Source organism: Poeciliopsis prolifica, unplaced genomic scaffold (genome assembly GCF_027474105.1).
Source record: "Poeciliopsis prolifica strain line A6 unplaced genomic scaffold, Auburn_PproV2 SCAFFOLD013, whole genome shotgun sequence".
In the NCBI taxonomy this organism is placed as follows: domain Eukaryota; kingdom Metazoa; phylum Chordata; class Actinopteri; order Cyprinodontiformes; family Poeciliidae; genus Poeciliopsis; species Poeciliopsis prolifica.
Genome location: NW_026562388.1, coordinates 5,513,886 through 5,525,301, shown reverse-complemented (window position 1 = coordinate 5,525,301; position 11,416 = coordinate 5,513,886). Strand labels below are relative to the sequence as shown.

Below are 11,416 nucleotides of genomic sequence, written 5' to 3'. Positions count from 1 at the left end.
TTCCGGTGGCTGTAGCGTTAGCTTTAAAAGGCTAGGAAAATGGCTCAGTCTCGGCGTAGTTGTTTTTGTTCAGTACCTGGTTGTTCATGTGGGGCAAGAAAACAGCCTTATCATGCGTTCCCTACGGACCCGGACCAACGGAGGCAGTGGATCCCGGCGATCCGAAGAGATGAAGGTCCGGACTTTTGGATGAAGACGGGGAGCACTTTCGTATGTAGCCGCCACTTCACACCGGAGGATTTTGTTAGCGGATCCACCACCAGCCGCCTTAAAAGTGGAGCTGTTCCTTCCCTGTTTGCCTGGAATGACTTCACTGCACCGGCAATGAGAGAGTCTGCTTTCGAGAGGGCTAAGAAACGGCAGTTTGTCCTCTCTCAGAAAGCTAGCCAGGCTGAAGATGCTACTGCGGACCATGACTACACGGCACATCCACCCGCAGGTAAAAGATGGTACATTGTATATATTTTCCATGTAAGATAATTTAAGTAAAATACAACTGTTGCTATAATGTTATTATTATTATGATCACATAATAACGAAATTATGAGATTAGGTGGTTATGTATATTGTGGAGAGATTAAGTCAATGGCTGTATGCATACATGCTCCGACTCACAACGTGTATTGATTTTCACAGAAGTAATGTTTCAAATATATAATTAAAACTTCTTGCTAACCGTATGTTTTGCTATTTTATTTTGTGGTTTTACAGGTGCACTTGATGAAGCTCTGGATTATATTAAGAAGTTGGAGGCCAGACTTCAAAAAGTGAATTTGTCTGCCACACTTTTTAGCCGCTACTGTGCCTCTGATGACCAGATCCGGGTCTACACCAAATTTCCATCTGAATGTGTGTTCTGGATCTTCTGGGAGTCCATTGCACCCTCTGCATCACGCCTGGTGTTCTGGACCAGAGCACAGAAACTTGGGAGAGGAAGCATGTGCTGAAGCCAGCCCTGTCTGCTGCATGCCTCTGATTGATGAGTTCCTGATGTACTCATTCAGGGTTGCAGTGGGCATCAAGGAGCAGCTCATTGCTGACATGTTTGAAGTCAGCATAGCTACTGTCAGCCGAGTGACCATCACCTAGGCCAACTACCTCTTCATTGTGTTCTCTTCCATCAACCTGTGGATTAGTCGTGAAAGGTAAAAGCCAGTATGCCTCAGAAGTTTCTGAAGTTCTCTCCAAATGTCTGTGTCATCTTGGACTGCACACAAGTTGCTCTGGAAACGCCAGCATCCCTCACCTTACAGTCTGAAACGTTCTCTGCCTTTGCATATGTAATGGTCCTCTGCCATAATAGTTATTTTTATTAGAATCACAATCAGAATCTTCTTTCTTGGTCAAGATTGACCAAGAAACACATTTACATGATCAATTACTCGATCACAGCACAGTAGATGGAGCAGTGTTTTTAAAGATCAAGAAGGGATTACACATTACACTAATATTACATAATTACAGAAGTTCAATTTTGTATTATTATTTTGTGTAAATTACAGATTCATAACATCTTAATTGGTCAATGTTGTGTGCACAAAAAGGAAATTTAACTTTGACTTTTCAAGCGCTCACAGCCGTCATGAAAACATTATTTAATTAATTTCGTAAAGGCATATGTTTATGTATTTTCATTCACATTAGCGATTATATAAATATGTCAAATTAAATGGCACTTCTGAAACTGGAAAGTACGTGAGAAAAATATCCTTTTATTTTGAAAGACCGGAAGAAGCTCAAACGTCTGTAGCAGTGCGTTGGAAGGTGTGAGTTGGATGACAAGATTTGTCCCTTTTATTGACTAATGATAACGTTTCATTGAGGCTAACTATGGAAGCAGAAGTGGTAAGTGTATATTGAAATAACAATTCTTCCGTTTCAATACGTGTTTAAGTTAGGGTAAGGCCTTTTTTCCAGATATTGTTGCTAGTACTTCCTTAGCCGAGAAGCTAACGGCTGAAACAAACGAACCCAACAAACACTTTAATGATGATGCTGGCTCTTTAAATTCAGTCTTTTGTTGTTGTTGTCGTTGTTGTTGCTGTGTTAGCGTACAGCAGGGTCCACAGAATTTGAGACTGTGGAGATTGCTGAGTGTAAGGGGAGGAAGGCGAAGGTTCCCCGGAGGATCATTCACTTCGCCAACGGGGAAACCATGGAGGAGTACAGCACTGACGAAGAGGAGGAGGAAGAAGAGGAGAATGTGAAGCAGGTCGTTCCAGTTGACACGGTAGGATGAGTGGATTGCAAAGGCCCTGTTTTATTTAGTGACCATGATCTAGACTTTTTTTTTTTTTTTAAAGCTACTTTTACGAGGACTTTGGCTGCTCTTTCAGGCATTTCAAGGCTTCAACTCAAAAGATGACTCAGTGTTGACATTTTATAAACGAGATCTTAATGGATTTTAGCTGCAGCCAAAAATGTGTTCTAAAGTATTTTTGTTGAATCTAAAAGAAGCATCAGTAACACAGTTTGACAAAGAACTATTATTGCACAGCAGAGATCACTTAAGTTAGCTGGAATATTTCAAAGCTTCCATTTGTTTCTTTTTTCTTTCTCATGTTGGTGTGCCCCAGTGAATTGGAATATAATCAAAATAATTCATATATTTTTGTATTTCATTTGAAAAAAAAAATTATATAGATTTATTGTGGACAAGGATTGCTTATGTACTCTCTCATACAACAAATAGATTGAGGCATAGAGGTGACAGTTTCATTGTAATTTTAAACCTACGTTTTATTAACAAAGTTAATTTTTTTTTTTTGACTGATACAATCACAATAGAGAAACTTTAAACCAGTTAATAAGTGCCAGATCCTAGGGGGAAATTATGCAAAGCTTGTCAGCAAAAGGAAACATCCCTTTAAAAATGTCTTCCAGTCAACTCCTCCAAATGATCACTGATTGTTGACCTTTGATGCTGGTCCTCAAGTAACTTTAATCCTGCCCCCAACTCTTCATTAAACTCTGAGATTTTCACCTGAAATGTGGAATTTATTTTCATCCAAGCAAAGTAGTTTGGGCTGCCTATCAAAAGTCCAGTCTTTTTGTTTTTCTTTTTATTCTTTCTCTTTGTCACTCATAAGATGCTTCTGACCATGTTTATAGATCAATAGTAGCTTAACACTCTTAATTTGAGAGTTGTAGCCCGTGCTCTGTTCATGTCTTGCTAGTGGCTCTTAAAATTCTGGACTCCAGCTTCTGTCCACATGATGTGAATCTCTCTCAAACTCTTAAGTGATTTTTTTTTCCTGCTGTTTTCCTTCTTGCTTGTGCGTGTTTTTCTTTTAACTCATATTACTTCTAATATGTTTTTAAAAGCTCTGCCAAATTTTTGTTAGTTTGTTTTTTCTTTGGAAGTGAAACCTGTGCTATCAGCTGTCTTCGTTTTGGTTGTCATTATTTGACGATGAGATATTTTTATAGAAAAACAAAATATCCACTTGTGTACACGTGTGAAGTTTTCTAAATGGTCAGTAACATTTTCTTTGTAAAATAATAATATGTTTGTCAATGAAATAAACAAACTGAATGTGAAATTATGTGAAGACATTAAGCATCTTTTCCTGTATATGTGCTCCAGTCCAAACTGACCTGGGGTCCTTATTTCTGGTTCCACATGTGGAGAGTGGCAACTTCCACTATTTCAGGTAGTGTCTTAATTGAGCTTTACTCTTTTAATGTATATATACTTTTCCTTTATAGAAATGCTTGAATTTGTATCAGCTATTCTGTGTAATCTTTGTTGCAGTGTGCGACTACATGGGGGAGAAATTGGCCTCTCTGTTCGGCATCACCTCTCCAAAGTACCAGTATGCTATTGATGAGTACTACCGCATGAAGAAAGAGGTGAGGCCCATCGTCAATCATGTCAGCCACGTCACAGGAAAGTCTCACCTTAAAAATGTAACACAACTGTCTCTTCCCGCAGGAGGAGGAGGAAGAGGAGGAAAACCGTCTCGCTGATGAGGCAGAGCGCACGTTTGCAGCGCAGCGGAGAGGCGAGCAAGAGAATCCGGCTGCGGTGAAGGAGCAGCCGGAAGGAAATGGAGCCACATTTGTAAACGTCAGCTTTGAGCTTGAACCAGAGTCGTCGCTCAGGAATCCCGATCCACACAGAGTCCCGTCTCCTCTCCCCTCCTGAAAAAAACTGATTCACACATTTCAAATTGTTGGTTGGACCCGAACTTACTCAGCTCCACACACTAATTTTTATTTCCCTTTTTTTTGTTGTTTGTAACAGATTAATTTAATCACAACAGTGGAAGTGGCTGCGGAACGCCATATCTGTGAATTTGACTTTGAGTGTTGCATGTAATCTATGCAAAACTAGATGTCAGCCTGGAAATGAGCCCTTGGCTGAGGCAGCAAAGTAAAGCCAGGGTTGTTCTGTGCATTACTCTGTTTTTTTTTTTTTTAATCAGTTATAAAGAGATGAAGACGATCAGAGGGACAAATATTGATGCTACACCAGATTTATCATCTGCAGACCTTAGTAGGTGGATAGATCCTGGCTTTTTCAGACTGTTTCCTGGGTAGTTTTCTTCAGTTCTACTCCAGCAAAAAATATCAGGATGAAGTGTCTTTTACTCTACAACAAGGTCCTGATGAGTCCTAAGTAATCACATGATCCCAGTGGAACAGTATAGTCCCTTTTCATCACCTTTTGTTCTGCTCGCATGTTGTGTGCAGAAACACACTTTAATGGTGGTGGTTTCAATTGGGGAAATGTACATGATGGGTGTGAAATATAAAGTGAATCGTAGTTGTGGTCTTGTATTTCAACAATTCAAAGGTGCCAAAAAAACAGGACTCCTGAATGTGGAAACATTAAGAAGCTGAGTAAAAAAAAAAAAAAAACATTCAGAATTTCAAGATGTTTGTGAGACCCCTCTCTGTGCTGACTCCTCTTTAACTGTGAATGAAAAGTCCAATAAACACCAACATGTTTGCCTTATATGAGTGCTATAAAGGGAAATTAAAAGACTGAGTATATGCTTAAGAGCTTTACTTTTGTATTACTACAACAGGTTTGTGTTTAACCCCAGAAAAGAGGATTTCTGGTATTTGATTACACTCCAGTAGATGTTTCTACACGTTACCCCTTGTTTTGGTTTAAGCCGATGAGAGTCAGCTGATTTGAGGCAAAAACTGACTTTGTAAGAGAACTAATATATCCTCTAATTTATACCCCAATTTGTTACTCCACGAGCTCTTTAAATCTGCACAGAATAATCGATTAATGTTGAAATATACTGATGATTATTGGTTTGTAGAGATGTCTACAGAGCTTATGTATTTATAAGTGTCCTTGCTTTGAACATCTTAAGCTTCTTATTGTTATCCACTGATATCACTATGTTGACCTGCTTCGGATCGCAGAGGGCGAACCCGAGTCGTGTCGCCAACAAAGAAACGGAAGTGCAAAATAATCCTCAGTCTGATTATTTTTGAATGAATGTTTCAGTAAATAACTTCCTGTCTTTGTGTGTGAAGAAACAGAAAATATGCAATATATTTAGTCATTTCAATAGGAATCTATTGCCTTGATATGTATTTGTATTGTCAGTTTTAGTACATATTAAATTACAAGGGAGGTCGATGTTGTCTTTATTACATCCATTCATCAGATAAAATGTTATAAATTGTAATAAATTTGACAGTTTATTCAAATTGTTCTTTTTCCAATTAAAAAAAAATCAGAAAAAAAATGGTTTCAAAATTTGTGACTTGTCCAAACTACACATACAGGCTGAAATAAGTACATACATTCCTACTTACACTTGGATAGTTGCACCTTGACCAGTTTAACTTCATCAACCATCTAGTGTTTTAATGGGCTTGCTCTCATTAAAAACAGCCAAATGTTTCAATCTTCACTTGATTTGTGTCAAATATGCAGTCAGCTTCCACTCTCACTATCCAATTAGTGCAATAAACAAGTAACACTGAGAGTGAAAAGGCCCACATCCCAACGTTTCAGTCAGCATGAAGTTCTTTGGTTTGAAAACCTCACCTTAACGCCTCCAAACATTCACCGGCCACTCCTTGAATTACCTGTTCAGATACTTGTTAACACAAACAGTGAATCAGCCAATCACACAACAGCATTTAGATGTCACAAATACACACTGAGCATCAGAATTTATTTCCATTTTTAGACTTCAAGCAAAACAAATCCTCCATAACAAAAGAAATAGAAAAATGAAGAAAAATTGAAAGCATAGTTTGAAGCTGTTTACTTTTAAAAGCCTGTTGTAGATATTAAGAGCAAATTTTGCAGAACAACTTAAGGAAAAACTCCTAAAATGACAATTTCTTAAAGGATCCATAATCAAAAACATATTTTTTTTGCTTTGTGAGCCATAGGTTGCAAACTCCTGCTTTAAACCAGACTTTAGCTTCCTAGTGGCTTCTTCCCGCAGGATAAAGCACCCAACCATTAAGCTCAAACTCAGTAAGGTCACTATGGGTCATACTCACTGCTTCTCAGTCCATTAGAGCAATTCCCATCACCGACATGCAGCAATTGATCCATCATAACAATATGAAGCAAAATCTTGAGAGGAATGTTTACAGCACTGGTAATAAAATCATGATGAAAGTGCATTATTAAAACACCAGAGTTATTTTGACGTTAATGTGATTGAGGGGGGAATAGAAACTTCTGATCTGATCAGTACTTTTCACCACTGAGCTTAATATGAAAATAATAAATAAGCAAAACCACTGGTAATGTTTCAGCAGTTCAAAAAAAAGGTGGTTTACGTAATCAACCTGGATGAGGACACTAAACACAACTGAACTGAGTGTGATTTGAGAATAACTTTATACAAATGATTTTTTCGTCTTTTTTACACAACCCTCTTCTCTGTAAACCAGTCTCCATAAAAAAATAAAAGAGGTGTAGCAGTTCTGCTGCCGCCAGTATATGTCAAGATTCTCTTCAAGTGTCGTCAACGTCAACCATATTGCTGCCGTCGGTGTCGTTGGCAACCAGCACCTCTCTGTTTTCGTAGGTCCAGAATCCGTTGAGGTCGATCAGGATGCTGACCACTGTGTCTCCCTGGCAGCTGTTCACCAAATCCTGGAGAGTGATCTTGTAGGGGTCTTTAGGCTTCACCATGTCAAAGATTTCATCCTGAGGACAGACAGTGCTTGAAACAGTTACCAAATCTGCCGTACACGTCGCCATTACAGCCGTACAAACTGTCTGTGGTTGCTTTACCTTCACATCCTGGAAGGAAACAGGCTCCTGACTGTGCAGCTTCATCTGCTCCTGAATGGACTAAAGAAAAAACAAAACACACCGTTTGTCCCGAAAGGCTGCTCAAATAAACAGCGTATATCATCTTTGCACACATTTTGTTGGTTGTTACCCTAAAAAAGTAGTTCAGGGAGAAGACGTTGAGGTATCCTTGATTCTCCATATCCAGAAGTTTAAAAATATACTGCAGTGCTGCAGGCTCCTTCCGATTTTCCAGAGCCAGTACAAAGTCCAGATAGGTCTTATAGTCCTGTAATCACCAGAAGAGTACAGAAAGTTTCGGAAAACATAGAGAAACAAGCTGGTTTGACAAAACCTTTTAAAATTAAAAGCTAAAAATGAACATATAATGATTTTATTGCTGTTTTCATAAAGCTTGGTATTACATATTTCTCTTGAAGGACTATGATATAAAAGAGGTATGACAGCAGCATTCAGAATATTTTTTTGTAGTCTTCATTTCATGAGAGTTCATTAATTATTTTAATTAGGAGCAAAGGTGACATCATGTGTGTGAAAGAGCAACAATAGTAAAATAGGTCAGTGGGAGTATTTTAAAACAAAGGGGAAATAATTAGGGAGTCAAAATTTTTTGTTGTTTTTTTATATATTAAAGTTGTGATTAGAACGGTCAGCGCAGTTAACCTGTGCAGAGAATGTAGATCCTTACATGAAAAATTATCAAAATTCCTATGTCCGACATGACGGACAAAAGCTGAAAGATCTAAAGGGTGAAACAGCAACTTTTCCCATTATCCTTCCTGTTATTTGCTACTAGTGTTGCTCTCTCTCAGTCTGAATCAGAGGCAGTCATGTTGTGACGTTTCCTTTCAAATAGCTTCTTAGATCCCCGTTCTTCCTCTGACTCCATTTTAAAACACCTTTCTGAAAACATCTACCTTTGAATCTTCCTTACTCAGTAACTGCATCAACACCAAAGAGTGTTGCTGCCATTGAAACCTGGCCATGCTTAGTGATTGTTCCATGCATATCGTCGGTGACAATCAAGCTGAAAGTCATTGAATTCTGGTTAACAGCGAGTCTCTCTATGCTTCTCTAGAGAACATATTGACTTGGTAAGCAGCTAAATCTTAATCTTGTTAAAAGTTCAAACTGTTTTACCATTTCTCCATCATAGGTGAGACATTCCTGAAACACCCGGTCCAGGAATACTGAAGTGAGGGTGGCCGTGCCATAGCGGGACAGTTCTTCTTTGCTCAGCATACCGTTATGATCTTTGTCCAGGTTCAGGTACTGGCCTGTGGACATGAGGATTAAAAGAAATCTAGATTTCAGGAAAAGAAAGAAGATCTGAATAAGCAGTAACAACAGAACACTGAAGCACTTCTACGATTTCTCACCATAGACTCTGAGAGCCGACGGAGCTGAGAACCAGTTGGACTCCTGGCTTTCTTTAGATAACTCCTCATCTCTCAACTGGCATAGAAACAACAGTAAAAAAAAAATCGCAGAAGACTGAATGCTTTTATAAAGTTTTGTTTCTGTACCTCTAATGAAATGTATTTACTATATATTAAACACTCACAGGGAGGTAAAAACAATCATACCTCTAACAAGTCATCCAGGAAACTGCAGGCCAAAATATCCTGGATTTTAATCTTTCCTGTCAAAGGGAAAGTAATTTTTTAAAACTGCACATAACCATCAGTATTTCTAATATATTCAAGCAATGAAGTGCCTGTAAGCACTGCAGTCACTAACATATTCCTGACTTACAAATAATAAAGAACTTTAATTTGCCCGACTAATCCAATCAACACAAGCGCATCGTTACATCCTCTGAATTCATTGGTGATGACGAGTCAAGTTTAGACTCACCGGTGCGGAGCGGATCGAGGAAGAAAAAAAACTTGCGAACAGCTGTGCAGACGTAGAAAGAGTAAAAGGACTTCTCCAATCCGTCTAGCTGGGGCAGAGTGGGAATCAGTTCCAGGATATAGTTCTCCAGATCCTACACACACACACACACACACACACACACACAGAAACATTAACACTATTGCTTGAGGAGGAAACAACAAAAACATTTATATTCACTTCTATTGAAATAACGTACGGACTCCCTGAGGTAGCCTTGTCCCGCCACGTCATACAGACTCAGACCGATTCGGGTTTGATGCAACCACACTGGAAAGGAACAGAAAGGAGCAACAATTAATGAGAAGATGGTAACTAATATCATTTAAGAAAAACAAGAAGTATATCCAAACCTTTCCTCATGACATAGTTAAAGAACTGCATGATGGATATTCGGCCATATGGGTCACTGCTGAGCAGCTTGGCGTACACTCTTGCTGTAAAAAAATTCCTACAGGAAAAAGTGAAAAAATGGATACAATCTGCCATTTGAAATTCAGCTTAATCCATCCTCCAGTGAGGACAATATTTAACTTTACAAGATTTATTTAAAGTTTTAGTCCTCTAAAACCTGGAGTATTTACTACGTCTGATCCAATTATTTCTTTACTGTGCTGAAAATAATAGATGTGAGAACAACCATCGTTATTTCAAAATCAAATAAATGTGTCTTTTTTGTTTAATAAAAAATATGTTTTTTTTTATCCAATTATCTGAAATGAAGTTTGTCTATAATCTCTGCCTGAGATATAAGGCTGAGGAGCATTACCATTATCTGAGCAAATGAGTGTAAGAGGTAAGATGTTATCACATCCAACTTAGCAACTAATCAGCCAGGAGCCCTGTTTTACATCCAGTAGAGAACAAATTGTAGGTTAGGTACCTACCTGCACTTTGGCCCGGCCTTTTCCCCTACTTGAAGGTAGGCTTCATAGTTGATCATCGCCTCATCACCACTTACTGGCGGGACCTGATGCTTATCAAGCAGAAACCACAGATTCTAAAACAAAAACAAACAGAATGAGAGCTATTAAAGATAGATCAGCAGAAATGAACAAGAGATTTGAGGTGAGTTCAAGTCTAAGCTCTACATCTGTCCTGTCTGGTTACTTTTATTTATTTTGCATAAATATGATAGTGTAAATGTAAGTCAGATATTTCAGCAGTGGATAGGCTTTCAACAAAGAAGATGCAAAAACCAGGGGACTGATTATACAAACTCTATGATGGGTGAAAAGATGTTTTACCTGAAGTTCTTCATTATCCAGCAGCTCTCTGCTTTTTCTCTGCAGGAAGACAGCTCTGGATTCTTCTCTCAGTTTCTGCAGCAGAACTTCATCTTCTGCCGGAAGCTTCACAGCATCACAACATGTCATTCATTTACACGTCACCCCCACAATCAGGAGTCTAATGCACTGCTGAAGTTAAAGATTTTTTATTAACATGTTACCTTATAATAGAACCGTGGGATGGTCTTATAGGACTCATCTGTTTCCACTCCGCTTCTCCATTCCGAGTAATACTTGGTGAAAAGTTCCGTCTCTTCTGCTTTCTTCTCCTCTTCGTTCCTCGAGTCTTCAAAAAACAGTAAACGGTAAACAAGAAGAAAACATTGAAAACCACTAATCTGACATTTTAAAAAAACTGTCTGGTGCGTCAACGTTAGCGCTTTAAACGTCAATTTGATCATTTCTGACCTTTTTTTAAGCCAGCCAGCCTCCTTTTCAGAACCTCCGACCAATGTGTGTTTTCCTCTTTAGCCATGCCGGCACCAAAGATTAAAATGAATAAGTTTTATTCATTAAAACCGAAATGAATAATCAGTAACTCACTAAACAGACACGGACACAAACAACAAAACTGGCTCCAACTGTCACTTCCGTTGAGAAGTTCATACTTTCATAATAAAAGTACATTGTCTGTATAATTCCGTTAAAATGTATTTGTGAATCGTGTTGTTTTAGAAACATTGTGGTAGCACTTAAAATTATTAGGGATACATTTTGTGACTCTAATTGGGCACGGTCTGTTATTTTCTTGGCTTCATACCTTTATACCTTTATTTTGAAAGCCACCAACCATTTTTAAAACAAAGATAGTTTGCTGAAATCCGAGTGTCACGGAATTTCTAACTCCTCATTGTGAAAATATGAGAAACATGTAAATGGGCAAAATTGTCAGTATATTTTAGTTTTTATTAGAACATTTGTTCTTATATTACTTTTTCGCTTAATTTTATTTTTAAATCACTCAAGAAGATGGTGCATA

At 38.3% G+C, this 11,416-nt stretch overlaps 2 protein-coding genes across 2 annotated transcripts; one reads left to right on the top strand and one right to left on the bottom strand.

The window, feature by feature from the left end:
- Positions 1-1,722: 1,722 nt before the first annotated feature.
- fam177a1 (family with sequence similarity 177 member A1) lies at positions 1,723-5,603 on the top strand. Its single transcript, XM_055038419.1, has 5 exons — positions 1,723-1,845; positions 2,051-2,230; positions 3,587-3,653; positions 3,755-3,852; positions 3,935-5,603. Exons 1-5 carry the CDS (start codon positions 1,831-1,833, stop codon positions 4,145-4,147), a joined length of 573 nt encoding a protein of 190 aa, XP_054894394.1. The 5' UTR covers positions 1,723-1,830; the 3' UTR covers positions 4,148-5,603.
- Positions 5,604-6,128: 525 nt separating this feature from the next.
- ppp2r3c (protein phosphatase 2, regulatory subunit B'', gamma) lies at positions 6,129-11,014 on the bottom strand. The gene is made up of 13 exons (XM_055038418.1): positions 10,846-11,014; positions 10,599-10,723; positions 10,396-10,500; positions 10,036-10,148; positions 9,502-9,599; positions 9,348-9,418; positions 9,110-9,242; positions 8,839-8,894; positions 8,632-8,707; positions 8,393-8,529; positions 7,383-7,520; positions 7,232-7,291; positions 6,129-7,144 (listed from the first exon to the last, which is right to left on the bottom strand). Exons 1-13 carry the CDS (start codon positions 10,910-10,912, stop codon positions 6,950-6,952), a joined length of 1,374 nt encoding a protein of 457 aa, XP_054894393.1. The 5' UTR covers positions 10,913-11,014; the 3' UTR covers positions 6,129-6,949.
- Positions 11,015-11,416: the final 402 nt, after the last annotated feature.

Bases quoted from the DNA above. Each gene is read 5' to 3' on its own strand.
- fam177a1 (XM_055038419.1), top strand. The intron at 3,654-3,754 runs GTAGTGTCTTAA...TCTTTGTTGCAG, and splicing joins GGCAACTTCCACTATTTCAG to TGTGCGACTACATGGGGGAG. The intron at 3,853-3,934 runs GTGAGGCCCATC...CTCTTCCCGCAG, and splicing joins ACTACCGCATGAAGAAAGAG to GAGGAGGAGGAAGAGGAGGA.
- ppp2r3c (XM_055038418.1), bottom strand. From the start codon at position 10,912: ATGGCTAAAGAGGAAAACACACATTGGTCGGAGGTTCTGAAAAGGAGG. The intron at 10,149-10,395 runs GTAAAACATCTT...TTTTTGTTTTAG, and splicing joins TGGATAATGAAGAACTTCAG to AATCTGTGGTTTCTGCTTGA. The intron at 8,530-8,631 runs GTGAGAAATCGT...TCATGTCCACAG, and splicing joins GTCGGCTCTCAGAGTCTATG to GCCAGTACCTGAACCTGGAC.